The 27,454-nt window shown below is 36.2% G+C and overlaps 1 protein-coding gene across 5 annotated transcripts in view; it reads right to left on the bottom strand.

Annotated features, from left to right (window-relative positions):
- ANKS1B (ankyrin repeat and sterile alpha motif domain containing 1B) overlaps window positions 1-27,454 on the bottom strand; it is a 1,182,139-nt gene that overhangs the window by 961,504 nt on the left and 193,181 nt on the right. For all 5 annotated transcript variants that reach the window (XM_061206227.1, XM_061206228.1, XM_061206229.1 and 2 more), the window contains exons 3-4: window positions 20,007-20,163; window positions 15,014-15,310 (exon numbers count right to left, since the gene is read on the bottom strand). In XM_061206227.1, coding sequence (XP_061062210.1) covers window positions 15,014-15,310; window positions 20,007-20,163 — 454 coding nt within the window. The remainder of the gene's footprint in view (window positions 1-15,013; window positions 15,311-20,006; window positions 20,164-27,454) is intronic.

Here is a 27,454-nt window from a genome sequence, read left to right as displayed (position 1 = left end):
GTGGAGGGCAAAGCGCAGAGATTCCCGCACAGAGGCTCGGCGCCAAGCAGCACTCACCAGCCCGAGAGGCTTGTCTGCTCACCCGCCGGGGCGGGCGGGGCTGGGAGCTGAGACTGGGCTTCGGTCGGATCGCAGGGAGAGGACTGGGGTTGGCTGCGTGAACACAGCCTGAAGGGGTTAGCGTACCACAGCTAGCCGGGAGGGAGCCCGAGAAAAAGTCTGCAGCTGCCGAAGAGGCAAGAGACTTTTTCTTGCCTCTTTGTTTCACGGTGCGCAAGGAGAGGGGATTCAGAGCGCTGCCTAAACGAGCTCCAGAGACAGGCGCGAGCCGCGGCTATCAGCGCGGACCCCAGGGATGGGCATGAGACGCTAAGGCTGCTGCTGCCGCCACCAAGAAGCCTGTGTGCGAGCACCCGTCACTCTCCACACCGCCCCTCCCGGGAGCCAGTGCAGCCCGCCACGGCCAGGCTCCCGTGATCCAGGGACAACTTCCCCGGGAGAACGCATGGCGCGCCTCAGGCTGCTGCAACGTCACGCCGGCCTCTGCCGCCGCAGGCTCCCCGCATCCGTACCCTTCCCTCTCCCCCGCCTGAGTGAGCCAGAGCCCCCGAAGCAGCTGCTCCTTTAACCCCATCCTGTGTGAGCAAAGAACAGACGCCCTCAGGCGACCTACACGCAGAGGCGGGTCCAAATCCAAACCTGAACCCTGGAGCTGTGTGAACAAAGAAGAGAAAGGGAAATCTCTCCCAGCAGCCTCAGAAGCAGCGGATTAAATCTCCACAGTCAACTTGATGTACCTGCATCTGTTGAATACCTGAATAGACAACGAATCATCCCAAATTCAGGAGTGGGACTTTGGGAGCAGGATATATTAATTTTTCCCCTTTTCCTTTTTTTGTGAGTGTATATGTGTATGCTTCTGGGTGAGATTTTGTCTGTATAGCTTTGCTTTCACCATTTGTCTAGGGTTCGGTCCATCCGTTTTTTTTTGTTTTTTGTTTTTTTTTTTACTTAAAAAATTTTTTTCTTAATAAATGTTTTCCTAATAATTTTTTCCTTATTTTCTATTTTTAAAAATTATTTTTCTTAATAAGTTTTTTCATATTTTTTATTTTAAAAAATTAAAAATTTTTTTCTTAATAAACTTTTTCTTAATAATTTTTTATTTATTATTAAAAAATTAATAAATTTATTTTTAAAAATTAAAAAAGATTTTTTTCTTAATAAATTTTTTCTCAATAATTTTTTTCTTAATTTTTATTATAATAGCTATATTTTATTTTATTTTATTTTATTTTATCCTCTTTCTTTCTTTCTATTTTTTCTCCCTTTTATTCTGAGCCGGGTGGATGAAAGGCTCTTGGTGCTCCAGCCAGGCATCAGGGCTGTGCCTCTGAGGTGGGAGAGCCAACTTCAGGACACTGGTCCACAAGAGACCTCCCAGCTCAACGTAATACCAAATGGTGAAAATCTCTCAGAGATCTCCATCTCAACATCAAGACCCAGCTTCACTCAACGACCAGCAAACTACAGTGTTGGACACCCTACGCCAAACAACTAGCAAGACAGGAACACAGCCCCATCCATTAACAGAGAGGCTGCCTAAAATCATAATAAGGCCACAGACACCCCAAAACACACCACCAGACGTGGACGTGCCCACCAGAAAGACAAGAGCCAGCCTCATCCACCAGAACACAGGCACTAGTCCCCTCCACCAGGAAGCCTACACAACCCACTGAACCAACCTTAGCCACTGGGGACAGATACCAAAAACAACGGGAACTACGAACCTGCAGCCTGTGAAAAGGAGACCCCAAACACAGTAAGATAAGCAAAATGAGAAGACAGAAAAACACACAGCAGATGAAGGAGCAGGGTCAAAACACACCAGACCTAACAAATGAAGAGGAAATAGGCAGTCTACCTGAAAAAGAATTCAGAATAATGATAGTAAAGATGATCCAAAATCTTGGAAATAGAATAGACAAAATGCAAGAAACATTTAACAAGGACGTAGAAGAACTAAAGAGGAACCAAGCAACGATGAAACAACACAATAAATGAAATTAAAAATACTCTAGACGGGATCAATAGCAGAATAACTGAGGCAGAAGAACGGATAAGTGACCTGGAAGATAAAATAGTGGAAATAACTACTGCAGAGCAGAATAAAGAAAAAAGAATGAAAAGAACTGAGGACAGTCTCAGAGACCTCTGGGACAACATTAAACGCACCAACATTCGAATTATAGAGGTCCCAGAAGAAGAAGAGAAAAAGAAAGGGACTGAGAAAATATTTGAAGAGATTATAGTTGAAAACTTCCCTAATATGGGAAAGGAAATAGTTAATCAAGTCCTAGAAGCACAGAGAGTCCCATACAGGATAAATCCAAGGAGAAACACGCCAAGACACATAGTAATCAAACTATCAAAAATTAAATACAAAGAAAACATATTAAAAGCAGCAAGGGAAAAACAACAAATAACACACAAGGGAATCCCCATAAGGTTAACAGCTGATCTTTCAGCAGAAACTCTGCAAGCCAGAAGGGAGTGGCAGGATATACTTAAAGTGATGAAGGAGAAAAACCTACAACCAAGGTTACTCTACCCAGCAAGGATCTCATTCAGATTTGATGGAGAAATTAAAACCTTTACAGACAAGCAAAAGCTGAGAGAGTTCAGCACCACCAAACCAGCTTTACAACAAATGCTAAAGGAACTTCTCTAGGCAAGAAACACAAGAGAAGGAAAACACCTACAATAACAAACCCAAAACATTTAAGAAAATGGGAATAGGAACATACATATCGATAATTACCTCAAATGTAAATGGATTAAATGCTCCAACCAAAAGACACAGACTGGCTGAATGGATACAAAAACAGGACCCATATATATGCTGTCTACAAGGACCCACTTCAGACCTAGAGACACATACAGACTGAAAGTGAGGGGATGGAAAAAGATATTCCATGCAAATGGAAATCAAAAGAAAGCTGGAGTAGCAATTCTCATATCAGACACAATAGACTTTAAAATAAAGACTATTAACAAGAGACAAAGAAGGACACTATATAATGATCAAGGGTTCGATCCAAGAGGAAGGTATAACAATTGTAAATATTTATGCACTCAACATAGGAGCACCTCAATATATAAGGCAAATACTAACAGCCATAAAAGGGGAAATTTACAGTAGCACAATCATAGTAGGGGACTTTAAAACCCCACTTTCACCAATGAACAGATCATCCAAAATGAAAATAAATAAGGAAACACAAGCTTTAAATGATACATTAAACAGGATGGACTTAATTGATATTTATAGGACATTCCACCCAAAAACAACAGAATACACATTTTTCTCAAGTGCTCATGGAACATTCTCCAGGATAGATCATATCTTGGGTCACAAATCAAGCCTTGGTAAATTTAAGAAAATTGAAATCGTATCAAGTATCTTTTCCGACCACAACGCTATGAGACTAGATATCAATTACAGGAAAAGATCTGTAAAAAATACAAACGCATGGAGGCTACACAATACACTACTTAATAACGAAGTGATCACTGAAGAAATCAAAGGGGAAATCAAAAAATACCTAGAAACAAATGACAATGGAGACACGACGACCCAAAACCTATGGGATGCAGCAAAAGCAGTTCTAAGAAGGAAGTTTATAGCAATACAAGCCTACATCAAGAAACAGGAAACATCTCGAATAAACAACCTAAACTTGCACCTAAAGCAATTAGAGAAAGAAGAACAAAAAAACCCCAAAGCTAGAAGAAGGAAAGAAATCATAAAGATCAGATCAGAAATAAATGAGAAAGAAATGAAGGAGACAATAGCAAAGATCAATAAAACTAACAGCTGGTTCTTTGAGAAGATAAACAAAATTGATAAACCATTAGCCAGACTCATCAAGGAAAAAGGGAGAAGACTCAAATCAATAGAATTAGAAATGAAAAAGGAGAAGTAACCACTGACACTGCAGAAATACAAACGATCATGAGACATTACTACAAGCAACTCTATGCCAATAAAATGGACAACCTGGAAGAAATGGACAGATTCTTAGAAATGCACAACCTGCCGAGACTGAACCAGGAAGAAATAGAAAATATGAACAGACCAATCACAAGCACTGAAATTGAAACTGTGATTAAAAATCTTCCAACAAACAAAAGCCCAGGACCAGGTGGCTTCACAGGCGAATTCTATCAAACATTTAAAGAAGAGCTAACACCTATCCTTCTCAAACTCTTCCAAAATATTGCAGAGGGAGGAACACTCCCCAACTCATTCTACGAGGCCACCATCACCCTGATACCAAAACCAGACAAAGATGTCACAAAGAAAGAAAACTACAGGCCAATATCACTGATGAACATAGATGCAAAAATCCTCAACAAAATACTAGCAAACAGAATCCAACAGCACATTAAAAGGATCATACACCATGATCAAGTGGGGTTTATTCCAGGAATGCAAGGATTCTTCAATATACGCAAATCAATCAACGTGATACATCATATTAACAAATTGAAGGAGAAAAACCATATGATCATCTCAATAGATGCAGAGAAAGCTTTCGACAAAATTCAACACCCATTTATGATAAAAGCCCTGCAGAAAGTAGGCATAGAGGGAACTTTCCTCAACATAATAAAGGCCGTATATGACAAACCCACAGCCAATATTGTCCTCAATGGTGAAAAACGGAAACCATTTCCACTAAGATCAGGAACAAGACAAGGTTGCCCACTCTCACCACTATTATTCAACATAGTTTTGGAAGTGTTAGCCACAGCAATCAGAGAAGAAAAAGAAATAAAAGGAATCCAAATCGGAAAAGAAGAAGTAAAGCTGTCACTGTTTGCAGATGACATGATACTATACATAGAGAATCCTAAAGATGCTACCAGAAAACTACTAGAGCTAATCAATGAATTTGGTAAAGTAGCAGGATACAAAATTAATGCACAGAAATCTCTTGCATTCCTATACACTAATGATGAAAAATCTGAAAGAGAAATTAAGAAAACACTCCCGTTTACCACTGCAACAAAAAGAATAAAATATCTAGGAATAAACCTACCTAAGGAGACAAAAGACCTGTATGCAGAAAATTATAAGACACTGATGAAAGAAATTAAAGATGATACAAATAGATGGAGAGATATACCATGTTCTTGGATTGGAAGAATCAACATTGTGAAAATGACTCTACTACCCAAAGCAATCTACAGATTCAATGCAATCCCTATCAAACTACCACTGGCATTTTTCACAGAACTAGAACAAAAAATTTCACAATTTGTATGGAAACACAAAAGACCCCGAATAGCCAAAGCAATCTTGAGAACGAAAAATGGAGCTGGAGGAATCAGGCTCCCTGACTTCAGACTATATTACAAAGCGACAGTAATCAAGACAGTTTGGTACTGGCACAAAAACAGAAACATAGATCTATGGAACAGGATAGAAAGCCCAGAGATAAACCCACACACATACGGTCACCTTATCTTTGATAAAGGAGGCAAGCATATACAGTGGGGAAAAGACAGCCTCTTCAATAAGTGGTGCTGGGATAACTGGACAGGTACATGTAAAAGTATGAAATTAGAACACTCCCTGACACCATACACAAAAATAAACTCAAAATGGATTAAAGACCTAAGTGTAAGGCCAGACACTATCAAACTCTTAGAGGAAAACATAGGCAGAACACTCTATGACATAAATCACAGCAAGATCCTTTTTGTGTCACCTCCTAGAGAAATGGAAATAAAAACACAAATAAACAAACGGGACCTAATGAAACTTAAAAGCTTTTGCACAGCAAAGGAAACCATAAACAAGACCAAAAGACAACCCTCAGAATGGGAGAAAATATTTGCAAATGAAGCAACTGACAAAGGATTAATCTCCAAGATTTACAAGCAGCTCATGCAGCTCAATAACAAAAAAACAAACAACCCAATCCAAAAATGGGCAGAAGACCTAAATAGACATTTCTCCAAAGAAGATATACAGATTGCCAACAGACACATGAAAGAATGCTCAACATCATTAATCATTAGAGAAATGCAAATCAAAACTACAATGAGATATCATCTCACACCAGTCAGAATGGCCATCATCAAAAAATCTAGAAACAATAAATGCTGGAGAGGGTGTGGAGAAAAGGGAACCCTCTGGCACTGTTGGTGGGAATGTAAATTGATACAGTCACTATGGAGAACAGTATGGAGGTTCCTTAAAAAACTAAAAATAGAACTACCATATGACCCAGCAATCCCACTACTGGGCATATACCCTGAGAAAACCATAATTCAAAAAGAGTCATGTACCAAAATGTTCACTGCAGCTCTATTTACAATAGTCAGGACATGGAAGCAACCTAAGTGTCCATCATCGGATGAATGGATAAAGAAGATGTGGCACATATATACAATGGAATATTACTCAGCCATAAAAAGAAATGAAATGGAGGTATTTGTAGTGAGGTGGATAGAGTTAGAGTCTGTCATACAGAGTGAAGTAAGTCAGAAAGAGAAAAACAAATACAGTATGCTAACACATATATATGGAATCTAAGGGAAAAAAAAAAAAAGGTCATGAAGAACCTAGTGGCAAGACGGCAATAAAGACACAGACCTACTAGAGAATGGACTTGAGGATATGGGGAGGGGGAGGGGTAAGATGTGACAGGGTGAGAGAGTGGCATGGACATATATACACTACCAAATGTAAAATAGATAGCTAGTGGGAAGCAGCCGCATAGCACAGGGAGATCAGCTCGGTGCTTTGTGACCACCTGGAGGCGTGGGATGGGGAGGTGGGGAGGGGGGGAGACGCAGGAGGGAGGAGATGTGGGAGCGTATGTATATGTATGACGGATTCACTTTGTTATGAAGCAGAAACTGGCGCACCATTGTAAAGCAATTACACTCCAATAAAGATGTTTAAAAAAAAAAGAATCCATTGTCATGCTAAAAATAACCTTATCAATGGATTTTTTAATTAAATATATTTTGTTCAATGCAAAAAAAAAAAAATTGCTAATCCTCCACTTGTGCTCTTTTTTCTATCATTTTCTGCTTCTTGAATTTTGCTCATGAAGTATCTTCACCATTTTCTTGCATCTTCAATTTCAGTCTCTTCATTGGATCCTTCCACTCTCCATAAAAATACACACCTTTTCACTATCTACCAAAACAAACAACCATAGAAACTTTCTGTGAACCTGCTATGATTTCAAGCTTCTATCCCACATCTCACTTTTCCTTACTCCACACTTTATTAAATATCATCTTCCCTTTTGAAGGCAAAATTTTTCTCTGTTCTGTTACTGCTATATCCTCTGGCACATAGTAGGCAATGCCTGGCACAGAGCAGGTACTCCATAAATACATGGTGAATGGATGAATTGATTATTATAATTGTACTGGCTTGGCATTCCTCTTGTAACTAACTGCTTCTTTACAGACTTCTTTTCCAGAAACTACCTGAATAGTCTTTATTCAGCTTCTTCTCTCTCACTATAGTCTCTTTCTTGCAAACCCATCTGTTTCCATGGCTTCATCTCTCACTTCTCTGAGCTAGCACCATTTAAGTGGCACATCCTAAGAGAGACTTCCCCAACCCTTCATTCTCAAACACAAGAACCTGCTTTTTTCCTTTATACCACTTACTGCAATTTGTAATTTTTGTTTGTTTATATGTTTATTTTCTGTCTTCGCACCCAGGCTCTCAACTCCATAAGAGTAGGGAACAAATTTTCTTGTTGATGTAGCATGTGCCTGGTATCCTCCTCAGAAGGCTGGAGGGGATATGGTGTCCTGAAAGGGAAACTAGGAGGAAGGAAACGGAGTTGCTATGGTGGTAAGTGAGACAGATCAGGGAAGGCCTCCCTATTAAGGTGACATTTGAGCAGATACCTGAAGGAAGTAGAGGAGGAAGTCATGCAGGTTAGTAAGGCAAAGGTCTTATGGTAGGAGCACACACAGTGTGTTCCAGCAAGAGCAACGAGGCCACTGTGGCTGAAACTATATGAAGATGGCAAAGAGTAGCAGGAGGTAGCTTCAGGGAGAGTGGGACTAGGTCAGATAAGACACTGTCAGCCACTGTAAGGGGTGTGGCTTTTGTTCCGAGTGAGCTGGAATACCAGTGAAGGTTTTTGAGCAGAAGAGTGATATAACCTGATTTAGTTTAATGGGATCACTTGTAACCCAATTCTATGGGATTGGTGTCCTTATCGGAGGAGGCGGAAACATCAGAGAGCTCTCTCCTTCTCTCTCCATTTGTGCACAGAGGAAAGGGAGTTTGAGGACACAGGAGAAGGCAGCCACCTACAAGCTCTCACCAAGAACCAAATTGGCCAGAACCTTGATCTTGGACTTTCTAGCCTCCAGACTGTGATAAAACAAATGTGTGTTGTTTAAGCCACCCAGTCTATGGTATTGTGTTATAGTAGCCCAAGCAGACTAATACAGAAGCAAAGGAAGAAGCAGGGAAACCAGTTAGGAGGCAAGAGATAATCAAGACTTGGGCTCTGGTGGTAGTAGTGAAGGGAATGAAAAGTACTGAAATCCTGGATATACTTTGAGCACAAAGCCAATAAAATCTGATGAAGAACTAAATTAAAATGTGAAGAAACCCTAAAGTTTTGGGGCCAAACAACTAGAAGGACAGTGTTACCATTTGCTGAAATGGGAAATATTAGAAGATGGGCAAATTTGGGGAGAACGGGTTATGGAGGCTAAATACTCAGTTTTTGAAATGCTGAGTTTGGGTGCCCATTAGCATCAATAGACATGTCCAGCAGACACCTAATTTAGAGTTTAGGGTAAGGTCCAGGATGAATAAATAAAATTTTTATTGTTAAATAAAGATGTCATTTGAAGCCGAGAGACTGGATGAGGCCAACTAGGAAGTAAGTAAAGACAGAGAAGAAAAGAGGTCTAAGTACTAAGACCTGGGAGACTCAGATGCTTAGAGATCAGGAAGATGAGAATGGTTAACCACAGAATAGGGACGTCACAGATTACATTATTAGTCCCTCTTTGCACTTATGTGGGTGGAGTATATATCCCTACCCATTGATTTGGAGCTTGGTTTGTGACTTGCTTTAGCCAATGGATGATAGCTAACATGATGCAAGCAGAGGCCCAAAGTGTGCTTGCTTGGTTGGGCTTAGGCCATGTCCTGGCTAGTCCCAGAAGGAAGATAATAAACACACGGAGCAGAGCTGCCAGACTAACTTACAACATAAAACAAAGCTGCCCCAGCTGACCTGTAACTTAAGAATGAAAAAAAATGCTACTGCTTATGAATGTCTGAGATTTCTGTGCTTATCCTACAGCAGTATTGTGGCAATAGCTAAGAGAGAGTAACAGAGTTACAGAGTTCCAATGTAAAGGTTCTTTGGGAAGGAATGAAAATAAAGGCTGGCTCAGGAAAAAGGAGTATGAATCTACAAAAGAGGACAGAAAACAGAAAGACTTAATTCTTAAGCAACTAGCAATAACAGGTTCATGAGGCCTTGCAGATTTATCTAGCTGCAACACTGAATGGCAGGCAATAAAAATCTTTGGCTCAACCTAAAATAATACTGAGAAGGAACAGCCAGTGAACTACATGAGAATCAAGAGAGAGTGGTATCTCAGATGTCAAAAGAAAAAAGTGTTTCAAAGAGGAGGGAGAAATCAACTTTGTCAATGCTGATGATAAATCAAGTAAGATGAGGACTAAGAACTGGCTATGGATCTAACAATATGGCAGTCATTAGTTACCTTCACCAAACGAAAAAACAAAGAATTTTAATAGAGTAATAGAGTTGGAATGGTTTCAAGAGAGATGAAGGAAAGAATTTGATATGAGTAAAAACAAGTCTTTCTAAATATGTTGCCATTTTTTTTTTAGTCCTGTGGATATTACTTCCTCTAGAATATGTTCTTTAATTTCACCTGTTGTCAGCAAGGTAGATCTTTGCAGGGGGCTCTTTTAGAAACATGACAAGAATGACCAGGTGTGGGATTACCACTACATTCACCAGAATGGTCAGTTACCCATTCTCTAGCTACTGCTAACAAAAATTGCTTGTAAGTCATTTTATTCTGTGCATTAAGGCTACAATAAATTTCATTTTATTTAAAAATAAATAAATATGTTGTCATAAAGAGGATCAGAGAAAGAAGAAGACAGCTAGAGGAAAATTCAGGTTCAAAGGAGAGGGTTTTTTAAAGATGGGAAATACTGCAACATCTTTGTGTCCTTCGGGAAATAATGCAGTTAAGAGGGGGAAAACACTGTATTAAAGAGGGAATATTTGCCAGAGCAATGTATCCCAAGTCGACAAGAGGGGATAGGAGTCAATGCACAAGTAGAGAAGTTAGCCTCAGATATAAACCTAGAAAGTTAATTTAAAGCAAGGAAGGAAAGCAAATATACACATATTGGCAACTGTGGAGGTGAGAATATGTGACTGTTTCTGTTATCTCAGTGAAATAAAAGCAAAGTCATAATCACAGAGGGATGACAATGAAGGAAGTGTTGAAGTTTTCGGAAAAGAAGAGAAATTTTAAAATAATCATCTCAGGAAGTAGAAGAGTAAGTGCAATCTTCTCGTTTTTGGGCTTCCCAGGTGGCTCGGTGGTTAAGAGTCCGCCTACCAATGCAGGGGACAAGGGTTCGAGCCCTGGGCCAGGAAGATCCCACATGCCGCGGAGCAACTAAGCCCATGCGCCACAACTACTGAGCCTGCACTCTACAGTCCACATGCCACAATTACTGAAGCCCGCATGCCACAACTACTGAAGCCCACGTGCCACAACTACTGAAGCCCGCGCACCTAGAGCCCATGCTCCGCAACAAGAGAAGCCACCGCAATGTGCACCGCAATGAAGACCCAATGCAGCCAAAAATAAATAAATAAATAAAAATTTAAAAAAAAAAGAGTAAATGGATTATTAAAATGTAATCTATCCATTTAGGCACATATTTCTCCTGCCACTGTAAGCACTTTGAGAGCAAAAACTGTACCTTACTCAGCTTTGCACCTTAACAGCTCCTAGCATGCTAACTTGTACTCTTTATTATTAATTTTCTGTAATTTTACCTTCCTTTCCTTTTACATTCATATAAAACCCAATTTCTTAATATTATGCTAGTGCTTTAACTCTTTGAGTTTTAATAAGAGAAACACACACAGTTAAAGCACTAGCGTAATATGACACTATCACCACCTAGTTACCCAAAATCAGGTTTGAAATCCATAGAAATAATTGCTAATTTCAAAAGAATCTTGCCAATTAAACCCTACTTTGTTAATATCTTAATATGATTGATTCTCTTTATTAAAAAAATTTTAATGCTAAAGGATTTATAAGTAAATATATACTATGAAATTCAACCAAATAGGAATTAAATTATTTTGCTCACTAGTTCAAATAGGTGTTATAATTCAAAATTGCTCAGAAAGAAATGAAGCAGAAAACAAAACTTCTACAAAAAGTACACACATAAATGCTGCATTTAAAAATATTTGTAATTAAAAGAAAAGATCCTCCAAAGCCATCTCTAAATTTTGAAGAATTATTCATAATAACTTGAATGTAATTGAAGTCTAAAAATGTATTACTGTGATTTACCAAATAGGATTACTTTTAATACTGTTAACTCCCAACTAGTTAACAAATTAATGAATATTAAAGCCACTGAAACAGTTTAAGGTAACTAACTGGTATTGTTCACTCTCAGCCAGTGAGAATATCAACAAATCTCTACTTCAAATTTAATATTAAAAAATGTTATACTGAATCTGATGGTAAAACTAGGTTAATTTGACAGTTAATTTGAATAACATAAAAAAATTAAATAATCACAAAAAAAGCATAATGAGATGCCAAAAAATGTTTTATATGAACAAAGCAATAATAATAAAAACAAAAAATCAACTAAGGCTAACTATATCTAATGGAAGAGTCAAGTCATTGAGATGTATTGTAGAAATATGTTGGGGCTTCCCTGGTGGCGCAGTAGTTGAGAGTCTGCCTGCCAATGCAGGGCACACGGGTTCGAGCCCTCGTCTGGGAAGATCCCACATGCCGCGGAGCAACTGGGCCCGTGAGCCACAGCTGCTGAGCCTGCGCGTCTGGAGCCTGTGCTCCGCAACAAGAGAGGCCGTGATAGTGAGAGGCCCGCGCACCGCGATGAAGAGTGGCCCCCGCTTGCCGCAACTAGAGAAAGCCCTTGCACAGAAACGAAGACCCAACACAGCCAAAAATAAATAAATAAATAAATAAATAAATGGGGGGGGGGAAGAAATAAGGTAGAGAAAGTTACTTTAAAAAAAAAAAAAAGAAATATGTTGTCAGCTCTACTTCCTGGAACCTTCAAGATGAAATTATAGAGTGAGCATCAGTGAAAGAGGTATAGCAACCAAAATGTTGCCCATCCTGCTCGGGTACCTGCCCTGATGCTTCTGATTAAGTGTTCACGTATTCTGAACATACTGTGTCCCTTTCATCTGATTTGTGAGTAAAAAAACCAAATTCTATCAGGGGCCAAGTAGAAAAATCTAAAGGAATGAATCATAGAGAGAGGCTGACATCTTAGAAGGTATATACCCCATCGGGAAGTATTTAAAATTCAACATTTTAAAACACTGTTTTAGCCAAATAATGCATATCTGCAAGCTAAATTACACCTAAAATTCGAAGTCCTTTTAGACTTTTAAGGTCTTCTTCAAACATCACTCTGCAATGTCTTCCCAAGTTCTCCCTCTTTAAATCTATGTTTTTCTCACCTATATCTTCATAGCACTTTGTCCTAGCATTTATTTTAATATGTCATGTAACAGGAGTTATTCTTGCAAGTTTTTGTGTTCTCCACCAAATTTTGGGCACAGATCTTTTTTATCTTTAATTCTCCAAAAGCACAAAATCAGTGTTTTGCATAAAAAATATAAATTTATAAAATTGAATCTGAACTCTTACTTTCCTAGTCATGGGACATAAAGTAAATTATTGATCTCAAACAGCCACAGTTAAAGTCCTTGGTTATAATGCAATCTGTGCAATAAAGTTTAGAAATATTCCAGAAGTGTTAATGAAAGCAATAAATCTAGATTAGAGAAATTCAACATTTAGACAATAAACATCTAGCTTATCATTAAACATACTTTAAAAAAGTAACTTTGTTAGTCACCTATAATAAATAATAAACATGTATCTATCTCATTTCAATACCCCTTTGCAAGCAAAGTTGTTTTTTTTCTTAAATATGAGGGCTAAAAAAAAATTCTTCTGCTTATTTTCAAGGCTGCCAAAGTAGCATAAGCAATTTAGAAAAGATATTACAAATATCTAAACAACTAAATAACACAGGCAAAGGTCTAAGGAAAATTCTGATTCAGGGAGTCAGCCTGAAACCTAGGATTAGAAGGCCTAGGATTTTTAAAACTTAAAAAAACAAAAACAACAAACAAAAAACCTGAGAGACACAGTATTCAACCTCAACAACTCCCAGGAAAATAACCTCACAGTTGAGCACTAATTCCACCTTGAATGTGTAGATTAGTTTACAAAACTGTCTGCATTTATTGCCTCTGGGTATTCACACCCCTTTCATAATTCACACCCTCTTCTAATTGAAAGGTAGAGTCTGTTTTCCTACCCCTAGAATTTGGGCTGCCTTTGTGATGTATTGCCCAATCAAACATGGCAAAAGACACAATATGTTTCTTCCAAAGCTAGACCTCAAGAGGCCTTGTAAAATCCTGTTTCTCTCTCTCTCTCTCTCAACCATGTGAACAAGCCCAAGGTGGCCTGCTTGATTATGAAAGACACACAGCAGTCTCACCCATTACCCCAGGTAACAGCCAGTCACTCCCTGAACCACAGACGCTTAATTGATTTACAACTGACCCAAGACACGTGAGAGAGCCCAGTCAGGACAGAAGAACTGCCCATATAAGCTAAGACTAAACCATAACCTCAGAATTATAAACTAAATAAATGGTTATTGTGTTAAGCTGCTAAATTTTGGTACAGTTTATTATGCAGCAATAGCTTATCAATACATAGGGGAGAAAAGTCATAATCTGACGGGAACCAAAAGGATCTCTGGAAGGTAAGTATGTTGTCAGTGACTTGGGGGCTAAAAAAAAAAAACAGTCATAAAAGGAGAAAATGGCAAAAAAAAAAAAAAAAAAAAGAAAAGCTAACCTTGGAATTAGGGCTAATGAGACAGATAACAAAAGCAAGTTGCTTTTCCTTGTGGAGAAACAAAACCTATACAAACGTTATCTGTCCTTCAAAGCTCAACTCAAATCATACCTCCCAATAAATTTTTTTCTTATTGCCCTTAAGCATAGTGATCCTTCCTTTATTAGCCATGTATAGAGGTACATTATTGTGGAAAGAGGCCTGGACTTTAATCAGTAAGTCTAAATTCACATTCTGGGTTTACGAGCTATGTATCCTTAGGCAAGTTTCCTAGTCTTTGAATCTGATTCCTCATCTCTGTACTGGAATTTAATAGCTCTCAATCCCACAGGATAGCTGTGAGATTTGTATTCTAAATGTGTCAACATATTAAACACAAAGTACAACTCAAAAATGTTAAAGTGAATTTTGTTCCTTTCATTCATTCATTCAACTTCGACTGGACTGAATTCCTGGTGTATGTCAGGCTGTGTGCTAGATACTGGGAGAAAGGAAACAATTACTAAGGATACCACACACAACTGCCATCTAGTAATAATTTTTCATGTGTATAGCCCTCAAGGTAGAATGAGGTTAGAGATTATGCCTTATATTTCTTCATATTTTCCAGCGGTGTGGTGGGGTACTTTGAATTTAGTAATTACAAAGATACATGTAGACCATTTGACCAATTAAAAAATGGTAAGATTTCTTCCTGTAAGTTTTAACATCTGTATCTCAAAGCAAAACAAGAGCACCATTGCTTTTGAAGCATAGCTAAAAGAAGACTCACTTGACAGCTCACATCCATTCCTGCTTCCAGCAGCACCTGAACAACTGCTTTGTGACCATTGCGTGCAGCAAGGTGTAGTGGTGTGTGCTTTCGAGTGTTGCAGCTCATTAAGTTAGGGTGTGCACTGATGATCATTTTGACCACTCTAAGCCGTCCATAGAGGGCTGCCAGGTCCAGAGGAGTTTCCAGCTTGCTGTTCCTGATGGTAGGATCGGTGAGCTCTTCCAGGAGAACAGCAACTACTTCTGAGTGTCCATACTGAGCTGCACAGTGTAGGGCAGTTTCATTTTCATTGTTCTGTTAAGACAAAGACATAAAGTGCAAGTTTTCCGAAATTCAATCCTTTATCAAAACCTATATACAGTCATTTAAAACCTGAGATGCTTTGAAAATGTAAGTTTAAGATTTATCTGTTTTAATAAGTATGCCTAATAGAATTTTATATTTGATACTAGTACCTATCATTTATTACACCAAAAATATCACATTTTATTTTTATTACTTCAAATGAAAAAATCAAACTTTTCCCTACACTATATATTCCAACTTCCAAGAGTGATAAATGATTTAGCCATGTTAGTCAATAGCCCTGCTGGGCCCAGATGGTCAGTGTTATCTGCACTGTGCATCGTGCCTCCATGACATTTGTTAATGAGAGAGATTAATAAGAATTATAATACACTTTTAACAGACTGGCTTTCCAAAAGATAGCTGAGATAGTACATTCTTTGATAATGAAAGATTTACAGGAAGGCTTCCCAAGTTAAGTTTCATTTTATCTTTCGTTTAAGCATAAATCAGTGCTTCTTTTGCAAAGAGAACAAAGACATACTGGCCCTAAGATTAAACCATATCTTTTTGAAATATAATCATGGATTGAGAAGCAGACCATACCCATACCATACAAGTTATAAGGAGTATCACAGTATTACACGTGTAGCTTATAAGTGTTTCAGTTGAAAATCAATGAGATTTTCCCAGGAATTTAGCAGAATAAAAAATGTTAAAATGGAGAAAACTGAACCCAGTTGCAAGGGAGATGTACCTTTCAGATTCTTTGGGCAGATGGTGTAGGTATATGCAGTATGACTATGTCAGGAGGCAGAAGGGTCAATCAGGAGAAATGTGAACAAGAAATTTTAGTAACAAAAATGCAATGTCCTAAATGAGGGTTCTAGAGAGCAAGGGAGGATGTCATCATCAGAGTCATCATCATAGCTATCACTATGTGCCAGGCACAGTTTCATGTTTACTCATCTAATCCTCACTAGGAGATAAATATTATTATCATTATCCCCATTTTACAGATGAGGAAACTGAGGTAGTAAGTAGTTGAATAACTACCCTTCAATTATACAGCCATTTAGTATTGGGGCCAGAATTTGAACCTAAATAGCCTAGACCCAAAGTTGGTACTTTTAATACCATCTTCCACAATAGAAACTATTACTACTACCATTTGCTGAGTGTCTAAAAACTTTACATACATTGTCTCCTTTAACTCTTACAAATGATCCTACAAGATTGGTATTAACATCTCCACTTCATGGATGAGGAAACTAAAATACAAAAAAGTTAAATTACATGCCCAAGCAGATTCAGGATCTTTTGGAACCTGTATCCGTCAGAATCAAAAACCCATTTATGCTCTTTCCACTGTACCACACTGCCTGCCATGTGTTTCTTTACTGCCAAAGAAGAAAAACATGGAACTAGTGATCTGAAAGCAGAATTTCTATAGATTTTGCCCAAAAGAACACCAACTGAGTTGAAATAGGAAGTAGCTGCTTAGATAGCTGTTCTAAGGGTACAAACCCAAACAAATCTTATTGTTCCAGAAAGTAACTCAGCCTTGCTCTGGATGATAAAACAATGCAGATAAGTAAGTTGAGAGTAGAGAGAAGATTTGAAAACTTAAAAAGAGGAGTGATGGGGGAAAAAAAGCACAGAAAAGTCTTCTTACTACTTTACTTTCCAAAACAAGTATCAGAACAGGGCATTTGAAGGCCAAACGCAAAGGAAAAGCTACTCCTTGAAGACAGTCAACAAAAAGTTAAGATCTGACAGATGGGAAATCCAGCTGGAGGTATTGTTTTTTCCAGCATTTTGGGGGAGCCATTCCTGTTCTTAGTTTAAATGTGTTATCATAGTCTATTTCCTCACAGACTGACAACATAGAGGCTTGCACTCCCTGATTTTATTATCTGGCCAAGTTTTATAAACCTGATTTAAAAATCAATCTTATTACCTTTAACCATGAAAATATGATATAGAAATATGTCTCCTGACCAAACCAAATTTCCCGTTGGTTGAAAAGAGATTCAATCTCATTTTTTAAGATATAGTACCTCTTTGAGGAAAAGAAAAGTAAATTATGAAACAATACCTCAAAGACCTCTCTACCTTTGCAAAGGCCTTAGCCTAGGAAATTATAAGTGCAAAATTGAAATTTTTCTATTAACCCCAGTTATCACTGTTCAGATCTCAAGAAAAAGTTATTTCAATCATTCAAGACTTACTCAGGAGAAAATGTTCATAGAGTTTATCCATAATATCGAACACACACTTGGCTTGTCACGTCAGTGAAGACCACAACTGTGCTACCTTTACAAAAGGCATGGTTGTATACTCATGTCCATACTCACTAGTGGTCTAAAAAAATCCAATTTGAAATAAATAGGCTGTGATAAAGCACTAATTAATAATTGCTAGTATGCCCACATTAAACATTCTTAAAATGATTTGAATTCCTTCTTTTTTACCAGATGAGTGTTCTCTGAAAAATTAGGACACTTCCAGACAATGGGTGGCAGTATGAACCTGGCTAACAAAAGCTATTTACCAAAGATCTTACTTCAAAGTCAAACTAATGGAAACTATCTAACACTAGTTGGATTTGAGTTTTGGTGAATGGCAAGGGAATATACCTATGAGATAAGGCTCCTCTCGTTTTTGCTCTAATGTTAAAATAAAGAAGAAAAGAGGAAGAGAAGGTGGAAGAAAAGGAAAGAGGAAGGAAAGGCAGGAGGGAAACGAATATACAGAGAAATATAATGTTCATTACCATTTTCATTCCTGCCCTCTATTGCTTAGATACATAAAGGCTTATAATTAATTAGCATATTTCTGTCCCATTCATGGGGAAAAAAGAAATAAAGCTAAAATCAAAATTTACCTGTGAAAACAAAATTCCTACATCAGAAACTTTTAGAAGAAATGACATTGAATGAGAGAACTATGTCAGCACTAAAAGCATATATACATAATAACAAACAAAAAAATACTGAAAGCATGGTATTAAAAACCTCAAGAAATTTCAACTTGTTTCCAACAGAAACCACAACCTAAAGCAAGAGAAGTGAAAAAGGAATTCTGAAGTCCAATCACCTCAAAAAAACCTTTTTTATATTTAAATTGATTTTTTCAACATCACAAAAAATGTTTCTCTTTAAAACACACCATTACAGTTATATGCCATTTAAAATATTCAGCTTTCAAATGTAAATAAATTCTAGGGTTTTTCTTTCTTATTTTCATGTCATTTTAAAAATATTGTTTGGAGAAACTAACATTCCCTTGCTTAACCTTGGTTTGTTTTTCCATCTTATTATTTCAGGTTTGCTTTGGGGCATTCAGACAGTTTTAAGAATAACCACCAGATGGCTCATTCCACAAATGATCTTTTAACTTGGTTTTCTGAGGAACAGACAGCATTCTCATAAATTTCCTTTTAGCATGATATGCCAATAAAGATAGCCATATCTGTCATTTTTTATAGATTTGAATTAATGAGTGTATTCTCATAAAAAATATTCTGTATTTTGTAACCTGTAAAGACATTTTATTGCGATAAATATTAATGACAGTGTTCCAATTAATAAAACATTTTTCTTGATTAGTTCTTTATACAACTGCGTTTTGATGTAAGAAAAAAATATACATTTTTCTTCCCTTTGCTGTTCACAGCTGGCAAGTGTTACTTTTTATTCTTTAATCTGAATTTCAGTCAAAGGTCTGCAAAGTCTGTACCCATTTGAACAATATACTAATTGTACTTCATTAGATGTGCTTACCCTGGAGTAACCTACTTCCATTGATACTGGATAACTGCCAACCTGCATCTTAATGCCATATTTCTAATTCAATTGTTGGACTACATGCTGGTTTTCAAATATAGTTTTACAAAATGGGAACCGTAGGGGGCATGCAGAGCTCAAGATGTTTGTTATCATACTGTACTAGAGGACTGTATTTTACTTTCTGGAATCTGTGTTCTTATTTATTTAGAATACCGAGAATGGCATTACTTTTTAAATATATGCATTATATGTAACATGGATACTATGTACTTGCAAATATTTTGACTTTATCTATCAGTATCGTCCTGCTGCTGTGTTTTACTCAACTTACTCTGGGTGGGTGTGTGTGTGTGTATATATATATATATATGTATATATATATGTATGTGTAGATATAGATATATAGATATAATCTCTACACATACAGGAAATTTTTAATTTAATATGTGACTAGCAACTGTATACATGGTATTTTGCATTTCAATTCACAAAATTGTACTTAATGTGAAAGTGCTATGTAAATGGTAAAGCATTATGCAAATGATAGTTGTCACCATTTTAGCATTTAAAATTTTATTAAGAAAAACTAATTCACATTACAAATGTGAATTCTGTTCTATCTTTAAATATTCAATAAATATAAAATGGATGCTTACATAAAGCAGGCAAAAATACTACAACTACTTCCTTTATGTGGGATTTTCTTGTTAACAAATACCTTTACAAATGTCCAACTTAGTGCCAATGTACCATATACAAATGCCAAAGAAGTTTTCAACTTTCTCCTTTAGGAAATTCAGCAGTAGAAAGGTCTTTGGCAGGGTAAAGATAGAAATAATCGATTTTTCAATGTGTCTTTGGCTCCGCAAAACTCTCGAAAAATCATAGCATGAGCAAATATTTGTCAAATGCACCTGTTCGTTGACTCTGGAATGCGATGGTCCATGATGAATAAGAATCTTCACAATTTCCACATCTCCTTTCCAGGCAGCCAGGTGAATAGGAAAATAACCTTTGTTGTCTGCTACATTTGTTGATGCCTCATATTGAAGCAGTTTGAGAACTATGTCCCTAAGAAGTAGAAAAACCAAAAGAATACAACAGAAAAGAAAATATGCTGAACAATGCAGCATTTATTAAACAGATAATTATAAAAGTATACTAGATACTGGCTGGCAATTTAGAGTAATCATTCAAGGTACTGAGACATACAATTGGGTTTAGGAGTTTGCCTCTTCAACATTTGGCTATTTTACTTACCTGGAACAAGCCACCACCATACACACACAGAGCACTGACTAACCATAAAACTACCTAATAGAATTCATTTCAGCAAAATTTATCTAATTTTATTAACTGAACGAATTTAGTCAAATAACTTAAAAGGATACCTCCTCTCATCTTTTTCAAAAACGGAGTATTTCCAGATAACCTGTATCTGAGATTTAGTCTGAAGGAAGAGTTGAGGTGCAAGCAAACTCCTTGTTTACAAAAAAAAGTTATCATACTACCAAGAGACATTTAGGGAGTTTACACATCATTCCTATAGAGAACTGGAATAAGGGATTGAAGATACATATAAAAGAGAAAGCAGCACAGTAGGAAAGAGACCCTGCAGTATAAGCCCAAGGTTGAAAAAAAAATTTAATAACCTTTAGCCATGGCACAGAACATACTTTGAATGTGTGTTGTTTATACTTGTGCACTCTTTCACCTTCCTCCTCCAAGGCTAAGAAATGATTTTAAGAGGGAAATTCATTTATGAGACAAATTCTATCACTGACGCAGTTTCTAATGATAAGATTTCAGAGAAAATAAAAATAAACCTCATTTTAACATTTCTTTTCTAAAATCAGTATTATTTTATAAGCTTTGAATTTAAATGACTTGAATTTAAAGTCCCAGCTATGCAAACTATCTAGTGATATGACCCCTAGAGTATTATTTAGTCTCATTTTTCTTTTTCTTTCCTGTAGAAATTAATATAAATAATAATAATAGTGCCTATTGCTCAAGACTGGTAAGAACAGTAAACGAGAACATAAAAGAGAAGCCACTCAATAAACAGTAAAACACTATACAAATATTAGTTCTTGCCCCAAATAAAAATAAAATCCTTTAAAAGTAAAAATGCTTCCTTCAAATCACCTTTGGCAAAAACAGTCTGAAAATCAGAAGGAAACCTGAAGTTTGTCCAGTTTCTATGCTTCTTCTCACCTCTCTGCCACATAAAAGTTGTTATATAGGGTCATCCATCCTGAGATAAATAACTTACAAAGTGGTAAAAAGAATTCAATACTTATGAATAGCAAAAGCAGCTGAGAACCAGAAGATCTGGTTTGAAGTCCCAGCTCTCTACTAGTACTTACTAACTTGGCTACCTTGGATGATTCAAATAACCTCTGTCTCTCTTTCAGATATTGTTAAAATAGAATTCAGAGATTACATATTGTTGCCAGTCTCAAAGGGTTGTGGTGTGAATCAAATGAGAAATGAAAATGACTGTAAAACTGTATACAATCCAAAACTATTCTTAAAGCAGTTTGCTGCAAGATTGAACAATTCTAGTGATCTTTTTTTAACTGAAATATATCAGCATTTAAATAAAAGTTAAAATAATACCAAAGGAAGCACAGTTAAATACCTGGATGTAACAAGTAGAATTTATCCTATAAAAAAACAGCCTTCTCCAAATTCATATAGCAAGAAAGACAATTATGTGAAGGGTTTTAATTTCATCCCTCAAAGCCTAAGCAAAAAAAAAAGTCTGAAATTTCTAAAAGCATTTCCTTTCCAGGAGTAAAAAGTTTGATGGGATCATCAATACTATTTTCTTTTACTCTCACTCAAACCATTCAGAATTTCATTTGTTATTTGGCTCAATTTTTGTTGACATTTTCTAATAATGTATGTGATATGCATTCATTCTTTATCTATCAGGAAGATGTATGATATAGTGAAAAAACTGACTAACAGTGATCATTTGTATTGTATAGTATTACTATCATCTAATATCTAAATCAGAAAAGAAAAACCTGCATGTTTATGAAATTATCTTTGGCAAACACCAAGCTCCTAAATAAATACTATTATTTTTATTTCAGTTTTTTTAAAGTTTATTCATTTTATTAAATAAATATCTTATTAAATTTATTTTTAAATTTAAATTTATTTTAAAATTTTTATTTAAGTTGAGCCTTTCACCTTATTCAGAGATACCAGCTAATAAACTGGCTGAGCTCAGATTTCTAATGTGGAAACATATCTGTGAAATATAAAGTTATATCTTTGATCAAATAAGTGCCTGTTAGTCTTACTGAATCTTAAGCAAAATATTAATCAATATAGTGTCATTAATTTCTTATGATTGTATATCCCTTGTATATCACAAGCAATATGTATTATACAGGCCTTTTTCATCCAGGCTCATCAAGAGCAAATTAAATTTCAGGTACTTTCTTTAATGTCTAAACAAGAAGAGCAGTTAATACAGGATCCCACCAAATCAAGGTTTTTTTCTTTTTTTTTGAGATATAATTGACATATAACATGACTTTAGTTTCAAGTGTACAACATAATGATCTGATATATGTATATATTGCAAACTGATCACCATAATAAGCCTAGTTAACACTTATTTTTAAATTTTTATTTAAGTTGCATCTTATATCTTCCAAAGGTATCCAGAAATGAATATTTTGACCATACTTGGTTACCTGGCATGAAATATTAAGTTATATTAATGAACACTGTCTACAGAATAGCAAGCAGAGAAGTAATCCCTATATCTTAAAGATAAAGTGGCATTCTTTCTTAACAGCATTTGATAAATAAGAAATGTTCCAAAACACTAAAATAAATGTAGTTGATGAGATCACAGGAAAAATAATTCCATTTCCCAGGAACAAAACAGAAATATCAAATTAAATTTAATAATAATCCAACTTAAATCACTAACATTTTGTAGCTTGAGGCTAATATATTTAAGTTCAGGTAAAAACAGGAATTCTAAAAGTACTGATTTTTGCTACTATGTTTAATTTGTTTCATTTTCTGACAGACATAAATAATACTTCTGATTAATATGAAATGTCTTTTAAGAAGTTCAGTATATGTTCTGAGCAAAATTAAATTAATTGGGAAGATTCAACACTCAAATTTCTTTACCTCAACAGCAAGTTTCCCTATAATTAACCAAAGACATTTACTTTGTTCCATCCTCCTGTGTTTGTTGGTAATGCAAAGAATTTTGAAATAAATGTAAATCATCTTCATATGGATGTAGTATTAACAAACTAATGAAATTCTCAAATTCATGAAGGCCCTCTTGATTTCACACTTTCTTGAAGATTTTACTTCTCTTTAATGAAAATAAAGTTGCAAATGTGTTCAACATGGTCAAAAGCCTTTAGGAAAATACACTCCATTTTCTAACTGGAGCTCCTTTATATACTGAATTCACTCTCATAGATTTCCAGATAGGGTGAATAAAGCCAAAGTTTAACTAGTTAATATCCTTATCCAAGAAAGAAGCAATCAACCAAAGATATTTGTAGGTGACTCAAAGGGCAATTTCATGGACTAGATTATACAAATTTTTAGAGGAAGTACCCTTCTTTCATTAGAAAGCCTACTCTGAGCAAATCAAAAGTGCAGCAGATAGCTTACTGTGTGGATTCTAGATCCAATTTGAGATACAATTTGGATTATAGATAATGGAGTCTAGGATTCAAGCATTAAATATTTCAAGAATGAGAAGCGAGAATAGAAAATATTTTACACCCTGCACATATCAAATAACATACATATTTCAAAGATACAATAACAATTTAGTACTGACATTTTCCAAAACAGTAGCCAAGAATTACAATGTACCCAACATAGTTTAATGAGATGGAACTTTAAAAAAAAAAGGAGCAAGTTGCTAAGAAAAGAAGGAGAATCGAAATGAAACATGAATATACAGGTTTAGTAAAACCTTACAGGGAATGATAAGATTATTAGTTAAAAAGACAGGGGGAAAGGAAAGAAGAAAGAAAAGGACAGAGGAAGAGAGAGAAAGAAGAAAGGCATGAAGAAGGAAGGAAAGAAAGGAGGGAGTGAGGGAAGGAGGGAAGGAGGGAGGAAAGCTGGCTAATTGGAAGAGAATTAAGTGAATCAAATTTGCAGTAGAAATATGTGAGAGAGACAATGAATCCTCCGTATTTTGAAAAAGAGAAACATCTCTAGCCTATCTACTGAAATAATTTATTTATAATCATCGCTATTTAAATTTGTTCTACTGACCATGTTTTTTCTATCATTTGAAGGTAAAAATTTTCTAATCTGTAATTACAAATGACTCAGAAATCACCAAGAGTACATTACATTTTCTATTGTGTCCTGATTTGGCTAAGTGGAGATGAATTGTTCGTTATGAAATAATGTATTTCAGATATAAAATGCTGCTCCACTTGTGGATTAACTACCAGTGATAAACAAGAGCTGTAAAACATACAAAATAAAGAGGATACAGGCTTAATTTGTAGTATGAAGGCCATAGATTTTTTTTTTTTAATTTCTGCACTGGGTCTTAGTTGCGGCACATGGGACCTTCATTGCGGCATGTGGGATCTTCAGTTGCAGCATGTGGGATCTTTTAGTTGTGGCATGCAGGATCTTTAGTTGAGGCATGCTAGATCTTAGTTGCAGCATGTGGGATCTAGTTCCCTGATCAGGGATTGAACCCGGGCCCCCTGCATTGGGAGTGCAGAGTCTTAGCCACTGGACCACCAGGAAAGTCACAAGGCCATAGATTATATATTGGAGGGAAGGGGAAAGCGTGTGCCCAAAGCAAAAGAATAAACTATAGGACCCTGTAATATTTCTTCCAGCTCTATAATTCCATGAACTTCAGCCTAGAAATCGTAATGCTTATGAAAACAACCTAGAGCTGATGGATACAACAGCAGCAGGAATAAAGATAGAAATGATGTGTTTCTATGCTGACATAGAAGAATGTCTATGACATTAAAAAATGTCTTTTGCTTGGGAAGAATACAACACAATAGTTCATTACCTATGCTAAGTGAGAACAGCAAAGACAAAGAAAAGAAAAACCATAAACCATTCTCCTCTGGCTCTGAGGTATATTCTATGACACTTTTTTATCCATCAAATATCTTTTCTTATGCCAGTATTTAAATCAGCATTCCATGAGAACACACTACTTGTTGATAACGGGAACAAGAAATACATAATGTGACAGAGAAAAGCCAACAAGAATTTAGAAAACTGATGTGCATACAGCCACCGAGGGGATATAATGTGAAGTACTGGTAAAAGCATACACTTGGAACTAGAACACTTAGACTCTAGAAACAGCCCCACCTTAATAACTAAGTGGCCACTAAGTCACTTATCCAGAATGGTCTTGTTTCTCCATTTATAAAATGAAAGAAGTGAAGAGGGTAGGGTAGAATAAATGATCTCTAATTTTAAAAGTCCTTGGTAACTTAAATAATTTAAAATCAAGAAATCTTATACTCTAGATGAAAATCCAAATTTCAGAATTGTAACATCATAGTACATAACTGAGCCACAAACAATAATAAAACAGTGTATCATAAAATGTTATAATCGGAAGTAACAACAAAAAATATCCAGCCACTGTATTCAGTACACTGAACTGAGGCCTAAATAGGTTAATGAAATGGCTCAAGGTCACATAACTAGCAGGGAGGGAGAGATGGGATTAGAATTTTCCTGCTTTTTTCCAATACCTACAGAATGACACTAAGTAAAATCTTTCTAGAAAGAGTTTAAAAGAAAAGATAAATGAGACCTTTAGATAAAAGCAAAGCAGAGATATATAATTCTCAGAGAACATCTGCAATTAAAGAGATCTTAAAAGATATATAGTCAAATCCTCATCTCTTTATGATAATCTTAATGATTGCTATTCAATCACCTAAATTATCCTCACTTTGTACACTGCCAATAAAAACTAAGAATTATGCAAGAGGCCTCAGAGAAATATATCTCAATGGTTAGAACTTCACAGGATGTCATGTATAAACCAATAACATTTACTAAAAACTTCACTGAAAATCAAGAAGGGATATGTCCATTTGGGGACAATATTATTTTGAGAAATACTTATAATGCCAAGCTGAGATAGAACAAGAAAAGTTGTATAGTTCAAATGGTCAAGCTCAAGATCTTCTGTCCATTAGATTTGATAGGTCTGTCTTCCCCATTGGAACTAAGAAATATGGTGCCACCCTGAATCTACAACTAAGATGGCCAAAGAAGCCAGCTTGGGCTTATCTAATAGATTTCACTCCTGATGACTCAGGTACAAAGATGAATAAATAGTAATTCCTTTAAAAGATCCAGATGTTAGAGATCTGGACACATTTTCCACTCTACAGAAGGATAGCATATAGCTGAAAAACACTCGGCAAAATAAAAAGTTCTAAGTTAGATGGTATAAGTTGATATAATAAAGAATCAGGACTGGATGAAAAGAAATGTAATTTGGGCATTCCAATACTAAAAATGTAAGTGATGAAACATTCAGTTCATGGTATTTTATATAATTTGGATGATTCTTCAAACAGAATGATAATGTTCAATTTATGCAATAAGTTAGATAAAAATGTCATAATGATAAATAATGACAAAAATGATGTTTCTTCCATGAGAGCTTTAAGGCCTTAAAATGTGATCAAGTATAACTAAGTCCCTTGTGTCTCAATTCACAGAATGAAAGAAATGTTAAGTGTGAAAGTAAAAGGTAACTAGCACTTTTAAGGCAGTAATTACCACATCTAATAAAACTGAAGTGAAATGAAATGATCCAGATCTGAAAAGACTAACTTGAATCATTAAAGCAAAGGAAAAACAGATAGGAAGGGAGACACATGAACAGGGTCACTTTCCTTCTGAAAAACAGGTTAAAGAAGTTTAAAACCTGAAAGACCATCCATGAATGACAAAGACAAAGCATTTTAGCTTAGTTTGAGGATTTTGAAGTGGTTCATGTAAGTGCCTATTGCTTATAACAGCAAGACTCTATTGAAGACTTCACTCCTAGTGAATAATCCCATATTTGGTGAAGACACCCAAAAAAGTAGGGAGGTGTCATTAAGTGATGTATCCCATTCCCTCACCAAAGGTACACACGACTAACATGGTTCTGTCACTTCTTCCATTTTCCCTGTGTGATATTTGACTGACTTACACTCTGCACATAATCATCTCAGCAACATTCCTACCACTTTCAACTTGTCAGGTATTGAACACCTGGTGCCTCTCCAAATTCATCTAAGCCCAGGGGACTCATGGCAACATGAGACAGGTACCATCAGACATAATTAAC

The sequence above is a fragment of the Eubalaena glacialis genome, chromosome 11 (assembly GCF_028564815.1).
Source record: "Eubalaena glacialis isolate mEubGla1 chromosome 11, mEubGla1.1.hap2.+ XY, whole genome shotgun sequence".
Lineage (NCBI taxonomy): Eukaryota > Metazoa > Chordata > Mammalia > Artiodactyla > Balaenidae > Eubalaena > Eubalaena glacialis.
Note: the sequence above shows the minus strand (reverse complement) of the source record. Positions and strands in the feature narration are given on the sequence as shown.